The 25,510-nt window shown below is 39.7% G+C and overlaps 1 protein-coding gene across 1 annotated transcript in view; it reads left to right on the plus strand.

Moving 5' to 3' along the window:
* LOC128949766 (inositol polyphosphate 4-phosphatase type II-like) overlaps positions 1 to 25,510 on the plus strand; it is a 198,326-nt gene that overhangs the window by 169,954 nt on the left and 2,862 nt on the right. The window contains exons 19-20 of the mRNA XM_054294622.1: positions 1,738 to 1,850; positions 3,676 to 3,830. Coding sequence (XP_054150597.1) covers positions 1,738 to 1,850; positions 3,676 to 3,830 — 268 coding nt within the window. The remainder of the gene's footprint in view (positions 1 to 1,737; positions 1,851 to 3,675; positions 3,831 to 25,510) is intronic.

A 25,510-nucleotide genomic window follows, 5' to 3' on the forward strand; every position in this document is an offset into this window, starting at 1 on the left:
GTAAGGGTCCAAAAACGTAAGATAGTTGTTTAGTAGTACGTAAGTACCTGAAAACAAAAAGGCTGTTTGGTATTTCCAGGCTTCTCCCCCTTATCAGCCTGATTTGGTGGTTTGGTACTGTGGGGGACCCAAGGAGTTTAGGCCATTGATCATTTCCAGTCAAGGTGCAACCCCTTTGGCAGTACTGTGAATTAGGAGACTCTTGCTGTACCTGTGCTGAAGTCATCCCTCTGAGATGTCACGTTTTCTGCTGTGACCCAAAGGAAAGCTACTGGGAGCAATAGAATGTTTAGTGATACATTTGCATCATCTCAAAGCATCTTTGCCATTTTGTGCTCTCTGTTTTAAAGAAACAGATGCACCCATAAGTGTAATAGTCTAGCAGAGTGTGATGTGGTTTTATGTGCTCTACATTATCTAATGTACAATCAGAGCTTGTGATACAGAGGTAAAACAATCCACATTAAAATTATTGCAAAACAGATTCTGGATGTACGTTTTCCTCCCTTTTTCTTTTTTTCTTGTTTGTTTGTGAGTTTTTTTAGACAGCACAGTATGACTGGAGCAACTTAGTTCTTTTTGAATAGATTTAAAGTACTTCTTCCTATGAATCATGGATAAGGGAAACTACAGAATTTATTAGATGTAAAAGGTAAAAGCCTGTTGATGAGAGGGATCATTCCAACTTGGATCACGTTAGGAGAATGGATATTGACCTTCATTAATACTTCCCTCATTTTTTTTCTTCCAATTGAGTATAAGTTTTTGGGCTTGGGTTTGGGGCTTGGGTTGTGGGGTTTTTTCCCCTCACTGGATGGATAATTTACTTTCTCTGCTTGAAGAAATCCATTGATCAATTTAGTTTCACTTTGTTCCACTTGATTCTGGCCCCTTTATTTGGTGATAACTATGATTTAAATTCTTTTTACTTTGCCACCATGAGAAGAAATAATTTCAAAAAACAGATTCTGCATGTTTTTATTGATTTTCAGAACTAGCAAGGATAAATGCAACATTAGAAAAATCCCTCCTCTATATACATATGAAACAGAGGGGGAAATTAAATTGCCTACTCTTGAATTTTTGCTGGAGATGTAGGATAAATTAAACTTCAACTTAAATTCCATACCCAGAACAAGCAGGTAAATTTTTGGATTTTAAGCAAACTTGAAATTATTTTCTACTTCAAAATAAAGCCCCACTTAATTTCAGGAGAAAGATACTTTGTTACTTTTTAGAGGGGATACTAAGTGCTGTTTAACCCTTATCTTACATTATAGAAAAATCTAAGGCATATTTTAAAACAAAAACTAGATGTTTCAATTTGAAAACAAAACCCTAATTTTTTACTTTAATTTTAAAAAATAATCATCCCATCAAAGCAGGTTGTAATACACTCAGTTTTTTTTTTATTTTTCTGATTTCTTTTGAATGTCTGTAATAGCTGATGAACAGAACTACAGCAGAGATTTGGTTTTGTTTTTCACCATCCATTTATAAGATAAAGGTTGAAGATACTTCAAATTTCCACGTGAAGATCTTAGGGAGGACAAGGCAATACTCAAAAGACATAAGGTTTGCTTATTCCTTAAATATTTAGCTGGTAATTTCTATCCTGTGTTCCAAAACAAGGCTGTAAATAATAGACCTGTTCTTTACCATGAGCGTTCTTTAGTCGGGACAATCATATCACCAACCTTATCAAAATGAGCAACTTTTTTCGTCCTTTTTTCCCAGGTTTACCACATTTTCAAGAACAAAATGATTTAAAGGGATTGCTAGAAAGTCTTCATCAAAATATCCAGGCCAAAAAGAGAAAGAATGTAGAAATCATGTGGCTGGCTGCAACGGTGAGCTCTCTTGTTTCAAAGAAATTGATGAACTAACCATAAACTCATTTTCATAAGCTTGCTGACTTTGTAACTGCAATGGATTTTAAGGAAATGACTGGAAAACTCACTGGTTAAAGGAGGCAGATGTGCTGTAATAGTTTTTTGCAGACAATTTCTTTTTCTCACTTTTTAAACTGGTAGAACCTGCTAGAATTTGAGTGATTTGTTTGATATCCATTCTTTGATAATATAAAATTACTCAAAATAATTTTTTAGTGTCCTTGAGGTATGATGTGGGACACGATTGCTTGGTTCCCTTACTTTAACTTTCTGAAATGTGTATTTCTGGTCCTAGTGATCTACACACTGTTATTCTATATTCCATTTATTTATTGAAAAAGATGTAAGAAGAAAACTTTGTCAGTGCAGTAGCTGTGCAATATCACTTTTTTATTGCAGTGGAAGTACAAGATTCCACATATGAGCCCATCACTCATCCAGAATAATTACCTGGGATTTTTTTACTTTATTTTATAAATGATTTTTTAATATTTTAAAATTTTTTTAGGACTCATTCACATCGAATAGCCCCAATGAATCGGGGGCTTCCAAAGATACTAGTGCAAAGAGAATTAATCTCTTCAATGAAACAGTTCTTTCACATAATTATTTAAGCAGATTATCATATAGTACTTGTTTTAAATCCCAGTGCAACTGTTCAAATTTTTAAACAGATTTAACTTTTAAAATTTTCAATTATATGATGGAAGAAACACTCATAGGTTCTCCTTCACTATCCTGTACCTCTTTGGATTCTAAGTAAGATTCCCTTAATTGGTTCCCTAAATTAAACTTTTGAGATTGTCCTCACCATGGTATCACAAAGAACTTAAAGGCTCTAAGTATTTTCTGATTTTTATAGAATTTAATAGTATTTATTGTTTAATAGAATTTCTAAGAATGCAATTAGCATTAGATGAAGAAACACTTATTTGCTGGACTGACACTGGTCATGTTTCAGTTCATGTTCCAGTTCATCCTGCGAGCTCTCCCATGATAGCCAATGCGGGAAGTTTCTTTTTGTGATTCCTGCTGTAGTTTATTGCCTTGCTGCATTCTCACAAACATTTTGAGGTTTTGTACCATTACAGCTGTGATTCCCCAGGGATAGGTGTAAGCAAAGTATTACCTTTTCTCAGGACAGGTTATATCTGGGAAATGGTAGATTTGGGCACAGAAGCTCTCCTTCAATTTTTCTTTTTCTAGTAAAATATCATTTGAAACCATAGTATAAACTAATGGAATGATACAACCACAGATTGATTCCTAAGAGGAGGAATCATCCTCCAAAATGTCATGTTTCCTTTATGTGTTATAACTTTTTCAAAGTATAAGTGAAAGTAGACAATCCATGGCAGCAATTTGTTAAACTTTATTAATTGTGAGCCATACATTGAACAGTTCACCTGTTGAAAATAAAAACTATGTAAGTTAGATGTGTCTGACTCCATACCTTCACAAGAAGTTAGTCTGCTACATTCATGTTTGTGAGTTAAGACTCACCATATCTTCATTCATCAGATATTCAGACAATTTAGCTTTCATTGAACAGGGCAGCTGCTGCATTCAGTGAGGAAACGGTGAAGGAACTGTTTCTTTTATAGTTATGAAAGTCCCATGTCAAATTCAGGAATTCAGTGTACTGGTACTAACTTCCAGAAGATGTTTTCTTCTTGAGAAGTGCTGTAGCTGTCTGGAAGCCCTCGCTGGGCTTGCAGAGCTGTAGGGCTGCGCAGCCTGGTAGGAAGGAAGGGCTGACCTGTGGGGCCTGCCCGTGTTTCAGATTTGCCGCAAGCTGAACGGAGTGCGCTTCACCTGCTGCAAGAGTGCCAAAGACAGGACATCCATGTCAGTGACGCTGGAGCAGTGCTCCATCCTGAGGGACGAGCACCAGCTGCACAAAGACTTCTTCATCCGGGCGCTGGATTGCATGAGGAGGTACGTGGGGCTCCATGGAACTCTGAGCCAGGCCAGGGCTGCCAGCGAACAGGGCCTGAGGCTGGTTCTGAGGGCCCAGCAGAGCCTGAGGCAGGTTCTGAGTGCCCAGCAGAGCCCAGGGCCACGGGCACACAGGGTCTGAGGGTGGTTCTGAGTGCCCAGCAGAGCCTGAGGCTGGTTCTGAGTGCCCAGCAGAGCCCAGGCTGGTTTTGAGTGCCCAGCAGAGCCCAGGCTGGTGCTGAGTGCCCAGCAGAGCCCAGGGCCACGGGCACACAGGGTCTGAGGCTGGTTCTGAGTGCCCAGCAGAGCCCAGGCCTGCCTGCACAGGGTCTGAGGCTGGTTCTGAGTGCCTAGCAGAGCCCAGGCTGGTGCTGAGTGCCCAGCAGAGCCCAGGGCCACGGGCACACAGGGTCTGAGGCTGGTTCTGAGTGCCCAGCAGAGCCCAGGCTGGTGCTGAGTGCCCAGCAGAGCCCAGGCTGGTTCTGAGTGCCCAGGGCCACGGGCACACAGGGTCTGAGGCTGGTTCTGAGTGCCCAGCAGAGCCCAGACTGGTGCTGAGTGCCCAGCAGAGCCCAGGGCCACGGGCACACAGGGTCTGAGGCTGGTTCTGAGTGCCCAGCAGAGCCCAGGCTGGTGCTGAGTGCCCAGCAGAGCCCAGGCTGGTTCTGAGTGCCCAGGGCCACGGGCACACAGGGTCTGAGGCTGGTTCTGAGTGCCCAGCAGAGCCCAGGCTGGTGCTGAGTGCCCAGCAGAGCCCAGGGCCACGGGCACACAGGGTCTGAGGCTGGTTCTGAGGGCCCAGCAGAGCCCAGGCTGGTGCTGAGTGCCCAGCAGAGCCCAGGCTGGTTCTGAGTGCCCAGGGCCACGGGCACACAGGGTCTGAGGCTGGTTCTGAGTGCCCAGCAGAGCCCAGACTGGTGCTGAGTGCCCAGCAGAGCCCAGGGCCACGGGCACACAGGGTCTGAGGCTGGTTCTGAGGGCCCAGCAGAGCCCAGGCTGGTGCTGAGTGCCCAGCAGAGCCCAGGCTGGTTCTGAGTGCCCAGGGCCACGGGCACACAGGGTCTGAGGCTGGTTCTGAGTGCCCAGCAGAGCCCAGACTGGTGCTGAGTGCCCAGCAGAGCCCAGGGCCACGGGCACACAGGGTCTGAGACTGGTTCTGAGGGCCCAGCAGAGCCCAGGCCTGCCTGCACAGGGTCTGAGGCTGGTTCTGAGTGCCCAGCAGAGCCCAGGCTGGTTCTGAGTGCCCAGCAGAGCCCAGGCCTGCCTGCACAGGGTCTGAGGCTGGTTCTGAGTGCCCAGCAGAGCCCAGGCCTGCCTGCACAGGGTCTGAGGCTGGTTCTGAGTGCCCAGCAGAGCCCAGGCCTGCCTGCACAGGGTCTGAGGCTGGTTCTGAGTGCCCAGCAGAGCCCAGGCCTGCCTGAGCAGCAGCCTGACTGCTGCTGGGTCACCTCAGGGCAGGCTCTTTGCAGCGGTGTGTTTTATCTGTCATTAACAGTTTGTGAGACAGATATGTGAAATCTTGCAAGGGTCAGCTCACCGACTGTAGAATATGAGCAGTAGTCTGAGCAGCAGTTGCTTTTAAAAAAAGTTATCTTTCAATTTTGAGGGTATTTTAAAAACCATTTGCGCAGTCATTAAATTTTTTGTTCGACATCTACACAAACACTGAGAAAGCAAAAGAAAAATTTGTTACGCATGGCAATTCTTACTAGTCACGTTATTGAAAAGAAACATCCAAGTAGGTTTGGACTGGTGGTGTTTGCCACTAATACCTGATGAAATCTTTACTGCGCTTTAGAAGAAGTGAATTAAAACATGTTTTATTCTAAATTGCAACTATGCAGAAATTGAGGCTGATATTATCAGGAATGTGTAATTAAAAGATGTAAAGATTTTTCATTACCTGAGTCTTTGATGAATAAAAAAACCTTCTTGAGCAAACAAATGTCAATCATAAAATTAATCCACATGCTAGATTATCTAAAGAAACTTTCATCATTGGTTTTAATGAGCTTAATCATATAGTTTTAATCATATAGTAACAGTTCTAATCACATTGTCAAGAGGAGTTTTAAAATGTGTATCCCCGACACTAGAATAACATATAACAAAGGTCACTGCAAAACTAATAGAAAATATTTTGGTCAGCCTGCAAAGAAGTAACTGAATCATATCTTGGACTTTTCTTAAACACAAATTGTTTGTATGGTGGCTTTATAAAGATCCTAATAAGTAAACAAGCATGTTTACGGTCTGTAATGGGTAATTCTGGACCTTCATATTTATTATTGCCAGAATAGGTGCTTAATGTGTAGACTAATACTGTAGGTTTGCCCACATAAACCCTTTGTCCTTTGGCAAAGATAGCTGCTCTGAAGAGAAAAGGTAATTTTATAAAGAGTAAATGAGCTGAGATGGCTTAGCTGTAGGTTTAGTTGACAAGTGCTACTAATGCAGTGAGATGTGGTGTGTTGAACTGAGCTGTATTGTTTTGGATGTATTGCACCTTGCATAAATCCCTCAGTCTCTGTAGTGATTCAGTGAGTGAATGAGTTTTGTGCAGTCTTTCATAACTACATATTTTATCATTAATGAATTCTGAGTTTTCTGTGTTAAATTTTGTTTTTTGGCATTTCAAATGCTTTTTTTTTTTTTTCTGGTATGTCTCCAATAAATACAAAAGTATGTAAACTACAGTAAGTTACCAGACAGGAAAATAATTTAATTACATAAAATCGCCATAATGTTAGAATAGCTTTGAGTAGAGTAGGAGATTGGAAAATTTTCACAGACATAAATATAATTTTAAAAAACCTGAACTTGTTAGTAAAAAAATGTAGTAGGTTTTTGTAGATCAAAATATAAATGGTTTTGAGTGGGTTTATGTCATGTGAGTGATTTGAAAGTTGAGAAGATTAACACATTAGTTATATTTGCAGGCAACAGTAATTTGAAGTCACAGAAGAATGTTGTAAAGGCAAAAAAATCAGAATAATACTTAAAAATTAAACAAGCAAATGGGTATATGAGGTTGAAGCACCATTACAAAAATGTAAAATCTATCAGTTATGCTGTACTTTCAAACAGACAAAAGCTTTATCCTGCTCTTGCCCTGTATATGAATTTCAGAACTGAATTAAAGTAGGTGAAAAATGAGTTACTTTGACTTGGGTAATAGGATTGTCTGAGGACTAAAGCAAAGGCTTTGCAGTAGTGGCAGTAGCATACAAAATAATTTGCACCATCAGGATAGTAAAGAAATAAATCTTCTAACTATGCTGGTTGCTATCAGTCTAACACAATACTAGAGGTTTAAAAATAAAATACAAAAAAAACCCAGCCAAATTCCTCTTTTTCCCTCCCGAATTCAAAATTTTCACGTCTAAGAAGAGAACCTATTTTCCTTCAAGGGCAGACAGAGAAAAACTATTTGCCATTTAATTTGCAATTTTAGCAGTTTTTTTCCCAATGAATCTTCTCTAGATCACTTTGTTAAAGTTTGTCAATCAAATCCCTTTGTGCTGATTGCCACAAATTGCTTTTAAGCCTTTCAGAAGAACAAGTAGACATGAAAAATTCAGTTTTACCATCTAGAATCCTAACAGTTTGGGTTGACCTTTGAAAGGCTTCTTTTAAGAGTTAACAGTGGGAGGTAGAGACTGCTGTGAAACTAAGTGAACTGTAGAAGTAAATGGTGATTCAAAAGCAGACTTTATTGGAAATGCCATAATTTTGAGATATGAAAATTATAAAGGTGCCTGTGTAGCCATTAGACTTTTTCTTTGTCTGCCAGTGGTGACAGAGCTTTTGCAGTGGAAAAAGGAAGCATGCGTTTACAGGTTCATGCTTCCTTGCCACCAGCAGCTTGGAGATGCTGCCCTCCTGTGTGCTGCTGCTTTTCAGCTTCTTCAGGGTGCCCAGAATTTTGAGCAATCCAGAAGTGATTCCCAAAGTTTCAGCGTATTTGCCTTGGTGTACATTGCATAACTCTGTTTTGGAAAATACTGCCTGTAGCTGTTCTTTTAATGACTTAGTTTGTAAGTGGAATTGTTGTCGTTTAGTGATAAACTCTACAATGTTTGTTGCTTCTTTATAAAAAAAGGCTGTACAAGAATGCTTCTATTAGTTCTTCCTTTCACTTATGAAAAATGTGGAAAATGAAGCAATGATGGCAATGCACACTTTCTCATTTACAATATGTAATAGATGGCTTTGTCCTCAGTCATAAGTCGGGCCATTATGATGCTGCAATTGATGTGTACCTGGAGCAGCCATTCTATAAATAATTCCACATATTATAATTTCCTTGATATAGGTTTGTGACTTCCATTGATCTTAGTGACAGGCATAGTTCAGAATGAGGAAAATCAATATATCATCCCCTCTGTATCAAGTGCTTGTAATTCACATCGTATTAAAACCCTGTTTATAATGTCTCTGCCACTTCCAAGTCTCTTTTTGCAGGCATCAATATTCTTATTTTTCCCTTCACCCATACCTGAATGTTTCCTATCATTCAGTGTTAAGTCTATTCCAAGAGACAGAGAGGCACAAAACTGGTTTACCTGAGTTCATTGCAGTATCTGTCACATGGTTCTATTTTTTTGGTCTTTAGAGCTGACTGCTGTTAAGGGAGGATGGACTGGTGGGCAATGCATAATGAAGTAGCTCTGTAAAAAAAAATAGATTTTTTTCCCTTTTTAAAATTTATTTCTTTTCTGACTCTATTTAGCTTTATTGTTTCAGTGACAGGATCCCTTTTGGAGGCTGTGGGTCATGAATAACCTCAGGATCTCCTGTCATTGGGCATGTTTCCAATAAAGCCTCAAAGCAGTAACAAAGGCCATGACAAATCCACTGTCTATGGTGAATCCTCCATGCTGTCAGCCTTATCATCGTTCTGAGCTGGGCACAACACCTGTCACGTGTTTCTGACATTGAATACAAAATTTGACTCAGTGTGGCACACACTGTTTCCACTTGAAACGGTTAAGGATATTTCAGGGTGTCTTAGATAAAGTGCCTATCAAAAATCTCCCTGAAGCACGAGTTCAAAGAATGAATGATCTGGACAACAAGTATTGGGCTTTTGATGAGCCAATTATAAAGAAAATATCTCCTTTTTTAAAGAGCTGTTTGAGGACATTAAAAATGAGTGAGTTGAGGAGGAGGAATATCTGACCTCCACCACCTTTTCTTTTTTCTTTTAAAAGTATAAGCACAGTGCAAACAAAACTTTCGAAAGGCAAGCCTGACTTCCAGTATAGATTTTTACATCATTCTATGGCTCTTTAGAAACTTAACATCTCTATTTGGAGGTGGAAGCTGTAGATGATTTGCATCACCTGATGTGCTGATAGGAGCCTGGGCATTAAGTAACAGTAAGGTCCAGTTTTGGTGCTTTGAACTGCCATCCATCTTGTTTTCTAAAAGTTAATTCACCTGTTGTGATTAGACAAAGCTAGCATGCAAGTAGTTAGATTATTGTAAAATATTGTTTGGTGTTCACTTTTGAGGTTTTTCTAGTTGCTTATGGAAAACTTCATTAATTTTCTCATTCATCTAGTGCTTTATTGCTTATTAAGAGCTTCCATGAAAAACTCGGTCTTAGCAGAAATCAACAACCAGATGTTTATAATCACCAGACTGAGTAATACCAGGTTTCTTCCTGTTATATTTCACTTTGATTAAGATTTCCTGGAAGAGTGTGTGGGAAAAGTCCTGTATGCATGTTCATTAGCTATTGAAAATCCAGTTCCTACAGCTGAATTACCATGGCTTTGGCCATGTTCAGCTAAATCTCAGGAAGAACAACACTGCCAAGTCTAAAATGTAGATAAGAAAGAAGCAGGAAATGAGAGTAAGAGGGCAGTAGTAGCATACAACAGCGAGTTAAAGCTATCAAACATGAAATTTCTTCTAGAAGTTACTGGCCTCTAAACCAGTGTTCTTCTCAGAGTGATATAACTTGGACAGGGAGGGCTCATAACTTCCTGTCTGCAGTCCCAGCAACCTACAGACTGTCCAAAGGTGGGAGGGGGCACACAAGGATGAAGCAACCAGCTGCTCTTCCAGACAAGGTGGTTTTGTGATAGCAGATCCTGCATTCCTTCAGGAGAAAGGTGACGGAGTGTCAGGCTATAGCTCTGGCTGCCTTGTAAAGGAAGCAGCTAAATACATTTCTAGGTTTATCTTTCCTCTCATTTTAGACTCCCTTGATCCCTTCATAAACTTAGTTTCCTATTGTAGGAATGCTCTCTGGCTCAGATAATCATCTTTTCTTGTCCAGCAGCCTGGTTTCAGGTTTTTTTTCCCTGAGTCCCATCCTTTGGGATGGAACACTGGCTCAGGGCCAGCCACCATCTCTGGGGGCTAGCCTAGTGCTTAAGATGTACATGACATGAGAGAATTCAGCATTCAATCTCCACATTATCTTTTTCCATTTTTTATTATGATGCATTCATAAGGTGACCAGGCACATTCTGTTATACAATTGTGCTTTCAAATAATTAGGGTCCTATTCAGCTTCAGACACTGGATCTGAATTTTTCTATCTCAGGTTCTTTAGGGAAGGAATCTAAAATCATATTGGATACCAAAATAAAAGGAGAGATGTAATTGTGTGTCATCATCAGCCCCCGTATTTTATAACCATAATTTGAGGAACTGTCTTTGATGTATGGGGGTTTTCTCCCTTCAGCCTGCTGCTTTTTCTTTTTCCAATGAGCATTTCCCTGTTTCTTACTCTCTTGCAGTAACATCTTAGTGTGTGGTATTTTTATAGAAACTCTTCTGACAGTGGCTTTTCTCAGCTTAGTTTTAGCAGTAGTTTCTACTTGTTGCTTTCTGTGGCAGCTCTGGTTTGGTGAGTGACATTTTGTAAGCGTGTCCTTACCATTACAGCAGCCACTGGTGACCTTTCACTGGAATCCCTGGCAGCAACAAGTTGTTTCTCAGTATTAACCTGCAATACAAGTCCTGGTAGCTGTTTGCAGGGCAGTGACCAGAGGAGTTTCCATTTGGATCATTATGTACCTATTATGTATTTCCTACTTTCATGATGTTGTCTGCAGTCAGCTGGAACTAAACCCAGGAATGGAGACAGCAGTATTATATTGCTGTCCTATTCTCTAGATCACCCAGAGATAAAGCTGGGAGATAGTTTGGGGAATTTGCATTCTTAGTAGTGGAGGTCTCTGCTATAATTTGTATGAATAGAAAGCACATGTTTGTAAGGAAGTTAATGCAAAGGAAATGTTGGAGTCCTGCCAAAGTGCACAGCCCGCTCCACAGCTGACTCCTAATGATAGAACAGTTAAAGTAGTTTCTGCAGCCCTGGGACTTAGTGGTGCTGCAGTTGTCCTGTGGGTCTAACCAAACCCCTAATGCCACAATCCCTGGGCACTGGTTTGGCTGTGCATCTGCAGTGCTGTTCCCGTGCCCTGGTCTGGGTTTACTTCCCTGCCAGCCTGTCTCCTCTCCCCAGCCTGCAAGTTGCCATGTGTGTGTTGTCTTCCAGCAGTGGGAAAAGCCCTTGGCTTTTCTGCTCTGTTGGAGATGCTCCTAATGCCCCAGGAAGGTGCCAGAGCGCGTTTCTGCCTCTGCAGAGTCTTGTGATTCCAGACAAGGCTTAGCCAAGATCTACAGTCCCTTAGACCACGGAGATCAGCGCGTGGGAAGGGAATCACTGCTCCCTCTCTCTTCTGTTAAGGGATGACATCCTTTGGTATGTGAACCAGCCTCTTTTGTTAGGTTGCCTCTTGCTGAGGGAGACAATGCCTCTGTGTGTGCTGCTCAGGAACTTCACTTACTGCTCCGTGAAATTGTTGTGTAGTACATAGATAAGAAACCTTCCTTTGTGTCCCTCTCATTCATCCTATGGGTTTTCTGATGTATCATCAGCTTTAATTTCATGCTACAGCCTCCCCTTGGCTGCACGTCTCCTTACCCTTGTGGGAACACTGTAATGTGTGAGCCTTCTTATCCCACATTTCAGTTTAGCTGAACTCAGTCCTTGTGCCCAAAGAGGATATGTACACATTGCTGTTCCTTCCCCTCACACCGAGAGCTAGCATGTGCCCTTTGCTTTCTAGAGAAAGACAGGCTAAAAAGGCATCATATTATCTGCAATAGATCACTGAGATACACCTGACTTTAAAAAATATATATATTTACTCTTCAGCCCCTCTCCACTCAGCATTTTTCAGATTTGAGGAACTTGTTTAGATTACTGAAACATTGAAAAGACTGAGGTGCAATCTGATCACACAGTCATGTATTTTATAAAACCCCGTTGTAGGATCATCTGGTTAATAGTTTGTGTCCTGGGTGAACTGAAAATCTGATGAAAATACATAATTCCTGTCAAAATAGTGTTGGCTTTTATATTTGATTTGCAACCATCGTTCCAAAGTTGGTGGTTTTTTAATTTAAATTCCTTTGTAATTCTTTCATAACTGTTGATAGCAGAGCATCTACAGAATACAAAGTAATCAGCTCAGAAAGGTTTGCAGCTTCCAACAAACTGCCTTGTGGTGTGTAGTAAGTAAAATATGTGAGGGTCCAGAGTAGTTTGTTGTGGAGTGTTTTTCACATGGTTTTGGTTTGGTTTCTTTAGGGTTTTAGCTCATGGTGTTTAACCAAGACTGGCATGGTCTCTGTTCTAAGTTTATTTCTCCTAAATGGTTGTTACATTGAAAGCCTCAGGAAAGCAAATGAAAATGGGTAAACTGGCACTGTGGCAGAGGCATTATTGGCTGGTTTTGAAGTGATCAAAGTAGCATCAGGCAGAGGCAAGCAGCTACAACAATATCTCATTCTCAAAGATCCATTAAATTATTCTTAAAATCCACAAGAGACTGCTTTGATAATATTGGCTATAACTGGTTTGAGTATTTATTCCACTTGCACTTTTTAAAGTCAAATGTTTTTTGATTTAAAAAGCTTATAATTGACAACCAAAGGGCAAGAGAAAGAAATGCTCTTGGATCTCTTTCAATTTTAAAGTGGGAGAAAACTAGTACAGAGGTGCCAAGTCCTTTATGACATCATAGTCCTTCCTTTGTTTGAAATTTCATTTGAATCTACTTTTTCTTTAAAAGGGCCTCTTCTCATAGACTGTTTTGCTTTAAATAAGAGTCCTGTTGCTGTACTTGAGTGTGCAATAGCAAAGCTTGTAAATAATGTTCATTACCTTACTGACATTCACTTTTCTGCATAGTACTAATTCTGTTTTCACACTCCTCCTTGCTACTTGGGTTCATGCTGACATAGCAAATGCAGCAATGCTGGCTGCACAATTCAAGGCTCTCTGCCTTCTGGACACTGCTGAACTGGTGTTTAAGCTTTTGAGTGCTGATGGATAATCTTCCCTCAACATCATCCTGAATAAAATCCTCTCTGGCTTTCCTGCTGTGTGGTAGCCTCAGGGAGAAGGCTGCTCCCTATGTCACCTTTCTCTGTAAAAATTTGCTATCACAGTGATATTATCAGCAAATTTGTAGATAACCACATTAAAGTTAGTTTGACGTTCATTTGCCGTGTGAAGACGCTTTTTGAATTTATTTTTCAAGTAATTTGGCACATATCAGACGACTATGATGCTGTTTATTTTCTCTCCTGTGCCATGCAAGGAGCCCAAGATGTGCTGCCAGATTTATTATCTTCATGTGATGATCTTTGTTTGTAAATGAAAATTTTGGTGGGATAGAAGCTCTAGGAAAATGTAGGCATTTCATACAATGTGATCAAGCTCTTGTTCTTGGTTTTCAGAGAAACTTGAGTGCAGTAACATTTTTCAAATCAGACACATTTTCTTACTTTTACACCAAGGGTATTCACTGGCAAGACAATGCTGGGTACAGTAGTGTAGAAAAGTATTTGTAGGCTTAGCAGACTATTTAAAAATCTTTTTGTGACAGATGTATCTCAAATTTTATATTTTCTATCCTAAAGGCAATCGTTCTTCCTGCTGTCACAAAGCATCTTCTTTGGTGCAGCACAATAGGGATTAAAAAAACCTCATTTCAGTCTTAACTTAATTCCAATCTGAAAAACTTGCAATGAGGTGGTAATGAACTTGAACTTAGTACAGATTACCTCCTGCATGCTTACACAGATGTTCAAACACAAGACAGATATTTTTGAGACATAGTTCTCTTCTGAGAGTGTTTCTCTCTTGAGCAGATTAAACCCTGACATTTTCTGCTTTGCTTGTTGTTGCAGCGAATACGGTAACACCGTTTGGAGTTCACCTCCTAGGTTTGAATTAGGTCTACATAAATTCATACCCAGAAGAAGTATGGCTCATGATTATCAGGATGAGATCCTTGTAGCAAATAATAGGTTGTTGAGATGAAGAGGCTGATCCTCTGATCAGACCAATCAAAGCCATTTGGAATGCAAAACTCTATGCTAATGTGTAACCCGATGGAATAATGTGTCCACACTGGGCTAGGAAAAGTCTAAAAGCCTTTCTTCAGACAGGACCTACACCTGGTACTACTGTGGGCTGCTTTATGCAAATACTACAGCTTCGTTATTATTGCACCACAAAATGCATTAGGCATCCAATTTCCTTTGTAAATGAAGCAATACATTACTTCAATAGCTACTTTTGAAGCTTTCTGCAACTTAAACCACAGATGTTAAAACTATTGGAATTAAATGAACCCCCTCTGAATTGTAATCCTTGAATAAACTAGAAGGGGTTTTTTAATTATAAGTTTTATTAAATTAAAAATATACTACAATGGAGTGGAAAAAGTCAAATGATCTTATATGGCAAAAATAAAAACTTGAAGCTCGCTATCCATACTCCATTGGGTATGGAATGCCAAAAGAGAAATAATACATTTCATCTTGTTGCAAAGCCTAATGTTCTGTACCACATCATAATGTAGCCCAAACCTGACAATTCCTGGCTCATAAATCTCTTGGTTTTTCTTTTATTTACACTACAGACAAAAATCAAGTCTGTCCTTCAAAAGTACTCTGTCGTCAAGTGAGCTTGAAAGTTTATGTTGTTATCCATCATGTTTGACTATGTTTATGGTGCTGGAGATAAAATCTAGGCTTGTGAGCTTCATATTTTAGGGGATACAGTGGCAGTGCAAGTATGGACTTGAGATTATGAAGCTCTTTGAAGATGAGAGGGAAAAAACATTTGGGCGATTGGCATTGGAGAAGTTATTTCCAAAGACCACTGAATTCAGTGCAACACTTATAATCAAGCTATTTCTATCATAAAACTTTAGATAGCTATTGTATCCCAGCTAAGGACTCAGGTTCCCAATACTGTCCTGGGGAGGATGGTTAGTAGCCTGATTTAGGGGCCCTGAATCATCCTGGGGATGCTCTGTAGAACTAGAGGAAGCCTGGGCTGTTAAATTTGGCACCCAAAGACTTGCCACTCATGGTTAGGGAATGTTGCCTTTTAAAGGAGTTGGATCAGGTCTCAGAAGTGTATTCTGTAGTTGTCATGGTAAATACCTGAAGGTGAAATAAAGGTATGAGGGCAAAACTTAGCTTGAGGAAAATTTTGCTGACATCAGAACCTGATGGGCTTTTAAACATATGCTTGTCACTAGACACTAATTTATTTATTATCATGAGGTCAAGGAAGCCAGGAGTTATTAGAAAGAAGAAATGGGTAAGAAACGAAATGTGTACTGTTAAGTTACTCTTTAAACTTTAGCTGCTACAAGATAGAGGCTGCTTGTTTGCTCAATTCATATGATAACTACTGCATGCTTTGCAATAAGGGTAGAAGTCCACTTTGGTTACTTTCCTTGTTTACATAGAGAGCAGTAGCCATCAAGTGATGTAGTTATAGTGCCCTTATGCTAAATTCTTGTTTATTTTCATAGAAAAACTTTATTTGATAACTCTTCCAGACAAAGTTACTTTAGCTTGCATAACTTCAGCAACATTACAAATTCTGCAGATATTTAGCCATTTTGAGTAGATACATGTGCAGAAGTTATACTTCTATACTGAAGAACACTTTTTCAGTATTTCGTTAGATGTTGCTCTAGTTTTTCTACCATTGTGATTTGATGTGTTTATTTTTGAAAAAGAACTTATAATCAGTGTTCCTTAATAAAAATATGCAGCTAATAATTTGAATGAATGGGAGGGTGAGGAAGCTTTCTAAATAAAGTATGTCCTGTTTATGGAAGCAAGTGTTTGGTAGAGAGCTCTTTCCTTGCCCTCAGGTTGTCTGTTGCTTCTTCGGTTGTTGAATTCCTCTGCACTCGAGAGAACATTATTGGTCAAATCTAAACCCATTACTTTTCCATTGAAATTTCCATTATCTGTGAGCAATTCCATCTTGGGGAGGATTATAATATTTCTCATATTCTGTAGTGTTCTGCATGTGCTTCATTACTGTGCACCATACATGGGAAAATGTCATTTATTATTTCATACATCAAAATACTCTGTCTGCATTGATGAGCCTTCTTGTCTGACAAGTGCAGCTGCTGGCCTGCACTCACATATCTTTAGCTTTATTTGAATCTCATATCTGCCATCATTAGCTATTCATGCAAGCAGGAAAAGCAAAGGAAATAGTTCAAGGAATTCAGAGTGCTTGCTTTAACCAACTCCAGTGTTCTAAGAGAGTAGCAAGGATATTATGAACAACAAAGAGAGCACAAGCCCTGTCCCATGTGTACATTAATGAGATAACAAGAGATGCCTGTAGCTCTGCAAAGATAATTTTTTTTAAATTGCTTTTGCTGTTTAATTGCAGCTTTTGTGTTTTATAGATTTTATTTAAGCTATCAGTAGCTGTACATTAATAGTGCATTTAACACAGAATTGAATACTAATAAAAAGGGACAAGTGGACTAATTTCCATGTGTAAACCAGGCTCTGACAAGATGATGTTAACTGACCATAAGTTTTTAATAAAGGGTAATTGAGAATAAAGCTATAAGAATTGTTGAGATCTTTAAAAAATAACCAAACCGAAATTGTTTAGTTACCAGAAGCCTGTAAGTGCTGTCCAACAGACATAGAAGCTCAGGATTATCTAAAAACCAGGGACAGAATCAGCCTGCTCAGATGTTTTTGGAGGGTGGCTGCCCTTTTTCGTAGTCCCCTGGCCACGAGCAAGTGCTAGAGAGGACTGTGAGTGCTGACATCCCTCACTCACCTGGAAAGGCAGCATTATTCCTAATGAGGTTAATGTGGAGTGAGTTGCAATATAATTGAAGGACATTAGCATTTATTAGAAATTGAAAAGAAAGCGGAATTCCTTAAGGCCTGACATTACAGGCATTTGGAGAGGATGAAATGTTTCTCATTAACAACCTGTGTGCTTTTTGGCTGCACTGTAGGTTTTTCTGTATGAACACCTGGCCTCTGGCTCATATTTATTTGATCCAAACACCTGAAGCATATGAATAAGTGTTATTGGTTTTCCTAGTGACTGAAGAAGGCATGGCCAGAAACATAAGCATACCAGAATATATGAATGTAATACAAATGTAATAAGAATGTAATCTTATATACGTATAAGAATATAGTTGAGAACTGTATTCTTATAAAGAGAGTGTAAAATCAGAGGCACTGGCATTGCCTCCAGCACAACCTCAATCTGTGTAGTCTAATATTTTGTAGTTATTTCAAAATACAGGGTTTTTCTGGAAAATTGGAGCAGTGTTTAGCTAAAGTCGGAGCACCGTGAGATGATGAAACTCTGAAATGTACCTTGAGCTGTTTTCCTTCCAGTGCACATAATAAGCAGTGCATATAATAGAGTAGGAAAATGCACTGCAGACAAAGGTCACTCTCCACCATCCCAGTGAGACATTTGTACCCACTTGCTACCTTCTGTGTCCCATCCTGGGGAAGGAAGGAAGGAAGGAATACTCCAACATTGCTATTGGCATGCTGCTTCTTCAGAAGAAAATAATAATGGATGAATGTTTCCCACAAAATCTTGGATGGTTCTTTTTTTTTTTTTTTAATGTTTTGGATTTCTCACAGGAAAACACCCTCTTTTCCCCGTGATTGCAATTGCCACCAAATGTGGAAAGCCCCATTGCTGTTCTGCTTGGCAGTTGCATATGTGGCTTGCTAAACATGTGCTTGGGAACATTCATACTTAAAATATCTCAAACCCAGAGACTCCAAAGTTTCAGGAATTGGCAGGTTCTGTAGAAGGTCCCAAGGCATTGTAGTTTAAACTCTGGTGATAATGTTTCAGCACCACTGGTCATGCGCTTGAGGGAACACAGTCTGCAACGCAGGAAAGACTGACTTTATAAGAAACTTCATATGTATCTGATAGTTCAGTCCAGGTCAGGAAATAAATGGCCATTTTTTTCATCTGTCAGAGACTTAGCTCATGGTTAAGTGCTGCTGACAGTGCAGTGAACTCGTCTTGAGCTCAGGGAGTCTTGAGCATAGTTCATAGAGCTTATCCTGAGAACTGCGTCTTTGATCTTTGGCAAACTGACAATTACTGTTACTGCACTGAGCAAAATCACGTCCTTCAGCTCTTTGTAACAGTGAGAAAAATGTAGTGTTATTGCAGAGAGGAAGGTATTTGCACCTGTGTTATAAATTATTTACTCCTTTCTGCCAGCAAAGATTTAGGAATGCAGAAGGTAAATAAATGGCTTATTGAATTTTTAGTCTTTAGTGATCTCAAATCTTCTGAAAGTCTTTTTTTTTTTCTTGATACTGGGGGAAAAATAGTATGGGCTTTCATCTCTTTATTTTCCCTTTCAGTGCAGTGGTATTTTTGCTTAAAAAGTGAATCTGTGCTAATATTGTCTTTGTGAGATACAATGAACTTCTTAACAAATCTGCAGTAGCATTCAAATAAAGATTTCCTTACAAATGCAGCTTAACAACCAAAGAGAAAATGCTTGTATTCAATATTGTTTAAAAGATTTCAGTTTCAGTTCTCCTCCTTGGTACTTGAGTGAAGAACAGACTCCAAAATTTCAGCCATCTTCTAAAAAGATACTGAAACAAAACAAGTAAGATGAAAGAATTACATTCACTCCTAATTTCTCATAGAAAGGTTTATTTCTCTAAGTCTCCACATTGTACCTATTAACAGAAAAGATGACAAATGCATTCAAGGCATTTAAATTAGAATTTTATCCAGCCTTGTCATTTGCCCTGAAGGAAGTACATGGAAAAATTGTGTGTTTCTGATTCAAATGGAGTTTTCCTTGCATTTTCCAAAGTTCTCTAACAATCTACCTGCTGAAGAGAGGAGAAGATGGTTTATTGGTAGTAATGTTGGGACACAATTTTCAGGTTGCTGCAGTGTGCATCCCAGCCTATGCATTTTTTGGATAGGTTGTTTTGGTTAGCTCCCTACCTAACCAAAACAGGGCTGCATTTTTTTTCCTGGTGGCAGCTAAAATCAGATTTAGATGCATTTTTCTTTGTGGCTGGGGAATCTATATGTGCACAAATTCACCTTGTATAAATATACCCCCAGACTGTGTGCTGCTGAAAGAACAGCTGGGATCAGAACAGATAAAATCTCAAACTGGTTTTGTGGTTTTTAAAAAATGTATCAGTGTGTTAGGTGAAAGTTTTTTTAATGAACTGACATTATTTAGCTGAATTATTTAGAGACTAGCAGTTGTCTGCAGTTTATGACTCACACTTTGGTTAATCCCATGAAGAGACTATGTCTCTTGGTGTCATTAATGAAAAGCAGTTGCATTCCTCCTTTCATATATCTCAAAGTGAAAACCCAGCAAGTCACAACATTCAAATTTAGAATTCCTTCTGTTCAGCACCCTCCTCCCTTAAAATACCTAAATTAGGGATGCAACATAGATTAAATGATGTTCTGTTTACACCAGCAGTTCTCTGACCTTAATTCTGTCATCCTACCCATAGATTTGGACATCTCGAAATGAATAACAGATTTTAAGCTTCATCTTTCACACGTGTCTGTTAACTAGTGTAGGAAGCCCTTTCTGCCTCTTAAATCAGCTTTGCTACTTTGTCCTCAGCATGGGGAAAAAGACTAAAAAAATTTTTGCCAAAAGAAAAGGGATGACTCACAAAGATTTATTTTCATGGCCAACAGAAAGTATTTAAACCTGATTAGACATATGAAAGAATTTATCATGGATTTATGTTTCACTGTGCTATGTGAGCTAAATGTGTAACTACATCTTCAGTAAAACTCTCTTGCTGTGACAGAAACAGTCTGGAAACAAGTGTGACTCGCTAACCAATTATGCCAGTGCCCTACCCTTACGGAAGGGAAATGTTGGATCTGTTCAGAGCTCAAGTGAATGTCAAACCCGTGGGGTTTTGCTTGGTTGTTTTCCTGCACAGAGATGCAGACCACATTGGCTTTAGTGTTGGTCGTACATTAGACTGAATTTGACACCTTGTAAGAGAAATTTGTCAGGAAAGATTTCGCAACTTTGACCTGAGAAATTCCCATACACATGTAATCCTAATACTTTATAGAAGAGTGTCTAGGAAGATTATTAGAACCATACTTTTTGATAGACAGAGAAACCTTTGTAAAATTGATGTGTAATACTACAGAGGACTATCAGTAAAAAGCAGAATGAAATAGCAAATCCTTTCCTTGGAGTACAGTAGAGGTGAAAATCATGTTTCAGAAACTGCTCTGCTGTCTCGACAGGTGAAGAAGAATCTCCTCTGCAAACCCATCACTTTCCAGTTCTGAAGCTAATCTCTCACACAGTCACCACAATGACTTTGCAGGACTTGAAGCTTCTGGCCACAGCTGTAAATTGAAAACCTCTGGGGACAGATGCTAGAACATGATCTCAGTCATTTTATACAGTGAAATTATTAAATGTTTGCGGATGCAGTTTTGGCAGATTAAGTGTGCTCTCAAGTGATTCCAGGGCACTTTGGGAGTTGGCATGATCAGGATACTGTGCCCATGGGGCAGCATCTGCTGTCCATTTTGGCAGATTAAGGGACACAGGCACAGAAAGTCAACTTGGCTTTGCTGTTCAGATGCTGAGGGTGAATTTAGCCTGCTAATGGAGGTGTCCTAAATGCACCAGTGACAAAAATTGTGATTCTAACTGGAATTTTTTCTTAATGTTTCTTGTATTTTCACTATAATAAGTTTGTCAATGTTATTTTTTTACCACATAGATACTCTTTAACATTGAGGGAAAACCATTCTTGAAGGCATTCTGTATCAGTCAAAAAGGAAAATATTAATTCTTCTGCAATCAGCAGAGATTTCTAAAGTGCTAAGATGAACACTGGTAGAGATGTATATTACCCAGTAGCATGTTTTATGCATATTAGATATCAAGCTTGAAACTGCCCTTTTCCCGTCTATTCTTTGGAGTTAATTGTATGTTAAAAAGTAAACATAGACAAATATAGGGGTGTTGCTCTGTGTGAACCAGCAATTTGGGAGATGTTTCCATGGCCCAAAGCTGGAGTGAGTTGTGCTGTTTTGTTGCCTGCAGTGCAGGGTGTGTGCCTCTTTCACTTGCTCTGGGAAATCCAAACACAGCTAAGCTGATAAAATAGGTCATAAATTTGCACATTTATAATTATTTTGACTTCAAGGAGAACACATACACAGCAGAGCAAAAGAGCAACTGTGTAAATTGAGTTTTGACTTCAGCATTCCTTCCAAAGGATCCCTGTCCATGTCAGCACATAAGACAACAGGGTTTTCCCGGATGTGGTTGTGTGGCTGTGGGACCAAGTGTCTCCTTGCCTGTTATTAAATATTGCTGCAAGAGGGTTTCTTTATTAATCTCTTGCTCTGTACTGAACTGTTAAGGCCTGTTCATAATAGTGCTGAAAACCTGTACCCTGTCCAGCACTGAGCCTCCAGTAGCTTGCTGTCTCTGACCACCTCCTCAAAATTGAATTTTTAGCTCTGTACAGACTGAAACTCCGTAATGGTTTTGAGCCCAAACCCCACAGTTACTTCACAATAGCTGATTTTCAAGATCTAGGTGTCCTATCATCATGACTGCACCATGAATCTGCTGCATGGTCCAACTCAGTGGTCAAGCCTCATATTGTATGATCTACTTTCCTTTCTATTTCCTAAATATTGCATTAGAAAAGTCGTGTGTTATAACCAAGCAAGGAGAGAAGAAAGGAGTGGGGAAATAGAGGATTTCTATTCTAGCAACAAGAGTAGGGAAAAACTTGCATTACAAAAGGTTAAAACAGGAGGAGGGAGTTTAGTGTGACAATTTGATAAAACAGATTTGATAAACAGTCTGGGGTTTTTGTGTATGTTTAAATAGCAGCTTCCTAAATCACTAACTGAATTTCTCAGTATTCTTGGATCTAAGACTGCTTATCAGTTTCAGCAATTCTCGTTGTTTTGAGCTGAGATTATAGGATCATGTAAGCAGCAAAAATTGATTTCTAGCATCTTCTACTTTATTTAGTGCCATGTGGATTTGAGGGAAAAAATTTAAGTTATTAAATGCGTATCAGAAAAAGAATAATTTTAAAGATCATTGATACAAAAGATGTCTCTGCTGATTCCCCTCCCTTAGCTTCCATTTTGAAACAATGCAGAACCATTTTTTGTTCTTAAAAATTGTTGGAGGTTTATTGCATCAACTTCATATTTCAAAATAAAATTTTGTTTCCCGATGTTCCTTTATATGTTTTATCTGAGTTCTGCTCTGATACTGAAATCCTTCAGGACTAGGCTGATACCTGTTTATTTCCTTCTGCATGATGTTTTATTCTTCTAGATGTGCTAGTGCAGCAGCTTGGTAATGGCTAGGAGATGTTCACAAGGATCCCACATTTTCTCTTTGAAAAAGTTAAGGCTGCCTTCTTGAACTGTAGTGCTGTACATTGATACAGGTGATTATTCTCTGAAGTGTTTCAGTCAATCCCAGTAACATGTATCATGTAGAAATTAGGATGCTTTCGTTCCAAAAACTTCTTAAGAGAAGCTGCTTCTTGAAAGCTGCTTATGAACTTGACTGTCTTGAAATAAAAGGAATAGGTAAGTTATCAAAATTGTGTAAGACTGAGAACTGTTAGCCATCCTTTCTATTTGAAGAAATGTCTCTACTATTACCAGATGGCACTCTAGAGAAGCAACTTACTTTTGCTATTTTCTGTGTCAGCACCGAAGTTTAAGAAGAAAAACACATCAGGACCAGAAAAACCTTGCTTGAATCTGTCTACAAAAAAAAAAAGGGAAATTCCCATAAAGTACAAGTGCAGTAGGACATGAATTCAAACGGTAGTCACCACTAGCACGTGGGACACCTGTTAATAGAAAGCTGCCTGTTTATTCCACCTGAAGAAATCGTGTAGAAGAGTTCAACGTTTCCAGTGTTGCTAATAACTGTAGCTGGAAAAGTTCTAAAAAAGAAGCATACATCCCAAAATGTGAAAATCATCTCCTCCAAAAACGTTGCTCAGGGACATCAGTGTGACTGACAATCGAAAGCCAGAATGTGCCCTCATGTGTGTGCTTGACTCTCTTAAGGACTTGAGAGGCTTTTTCCTCACACCATTTTCATCATCTCTGCTTCACTACTTTGAGGTCCAAATAATTTATCAGCTGAATTTGAAAAGAACAAAAAATACCTGCTGTTTTGCCTTTGCCTCATTTGATAAGCATGTAGCAACTCCTAACAGGAGTTTAGGATGATAAAACATCAAATGAGATAGAAGGCAGGCTGAAATGGTTATATTGTCATTAACTTACAGAACCCTTGGCTGCTACAATGTGTTTGTGCTGTGCCGGAGGTCTCAAATGAACAATTTGAGAGTAAATGAATAAAAATTGTATGATAGGTTAGTGGGGTGTTCATGACTCCAGATGTTGCGAACTTAGGTGGTTTCACTACTTCTGTTTAAATTATTTGTAAAATAGAAACTTGCTGGTTATTTTTCAAGTTTTCTTCCTTCCTTTTGCTGTTAAAGTTCAATTTGTGATGGAGATAACGTCTGAAACTATGGCTGTACCTTCACACCTGAGCATGTAGCACCCTTAGCGCTCTGTTCTGGTTGTGCTGTCAGTCAGAAGCCACATGAATCCAGCTGACAGGGCACTAGTGGGATTTCTGCTGTTTGCAGTGAAACTCCTCCAGGGTGGGGTGAGCCAGGGGAAGCAATGTTATGGTGCTGACAGCTGGGTGTAGGTCTTTGCTTTGTTCAATAGTCACTGCAGAGGACACTTTGGGGTGTGTTGGAAGGCACTGTCACTGCACTGCACTGAGAAATGTTGGCACACGCTATAGCAAGGCATCTGACCCTGATCAAATATTCCTCCTCAATTAAAAGCATGCGTAGCTATTCTGCTCAGCTTGTTCTTAGGAAGCTAATAATGGACTTGGATCCTCTTGCTCTATTTTGGCGACATCTTATTGAATCATGCATTGAATGATGTGACTAATTTGTGGAACAGAGTGCCTGTGCATCAGCTGTTCACGGTTGCTTTCCTGGGGGGAAGATAAACTTTTTATGTTAAAAGACACCGATCATTCTTTTCAGCATATCAAAGAACAAATGTACTGTAGGCTTTTCTGTTGGAAAAAAAAAAAAAAAGAGAACAAATGGCTTTTATCTGTATTTCCATCATTACTCCCGCATAAATCTCACTGAAGCTAATGTGACTTGTAGCAATGCAGATGAAAGCCAGACACTGTTGAGATGTGGAGTCCAACAGAGCAAGGCACACCACAGAAGCAGGAGGGTTCATCCCTGTAGGAACAACCTGCAAGTGTGTGACTCAGCCTGCTTGGAATGAACCATTGGTGTGCAAAGCCAGGGCTCTCCAGATTGGTGTAAACAATCAATCTGATTAATGCAGTGGCTGTGCACCCTACTGAATGCTCAACTTCACTGCTGCCCAGATGGATTTCTCCAGAAGAAAAAAGTTTGGTGTGTGCATAGGAGCACACGTGATGTCTGTGATGGAAGGGATGCAGGGCAAACAAAAATCACCCGGACTCTGTGACTGGGAAGGAAGAGATGGGACTGGGAGGGTTGAGCTGGACTTCTCATGAGTTGTGGGCATAAGGGGAGTAAGCTGAAACCTGCAGGCTCACCTTGAGGAGTTGGAAGGGAGTAAGGGGACAGGGTCAAAGGGACAAACCTGTGGGATGCTGTGGAGATTAAAAAAAGAAAAGGAAAACCAGCAAGCAGCAGGTTCTTAAAAAAGTATATAGAAATACATAATGGAGGACAACATTAACTGGGAACAATAAAGTTAGTCCTCCCAGCTGATCACAAATAGTAATGTCACTGTGAGCAGAAGAGGAAGGCAGTTCTGTAGGTGGGCCCTAGGACAGAGGCATAGCTGGAGCAGTCTGATAGAGAAACACAGAATTACTTATTTCAGTGCTGACAAGGCCAATAAACCATGCAATCAGCTTAATTTCTTGATAGTTTCTGAGATAATGTCTACAGCAAAGTCTCAGTTCTGCCCAAGTTCCATCCATGGACACTTGAGATCTGTAGAACAAAAGCAGCAAACACCCTGCCACCAGCAATTACTTTGACCTAGATGAAAATAGCAGGGGTTTTATTTTTTTATCTCTTATTTTGCTATTCAAAATAGTATGTATTGATCCCTTTATTAGTGTGACATACAGACTGAAGTTCAAAGCAAAGACTAAGACTAAGAACTTATTATGGAAGGCTTGTTCAAAAGAGAAATTGGGCAAGGAAAGGTTTTGATCAACCCC

This window comes from Melozone crissalis, unplaced genomic scaffold (genome assembly GCF_028551555.1).
Source record: "Melozone crissalis strain CALT ecotype California unplaced genomic scaffold, PUWL_Pcris_2 ptg000287l_1, whole genome shotgun sequence".
Taxonomy (NCBI): Eukaryota; Metazoa; Chordata; class Aves; order Passeriformes; family Passerellidae; genus Melozone; species Melozone crissalis.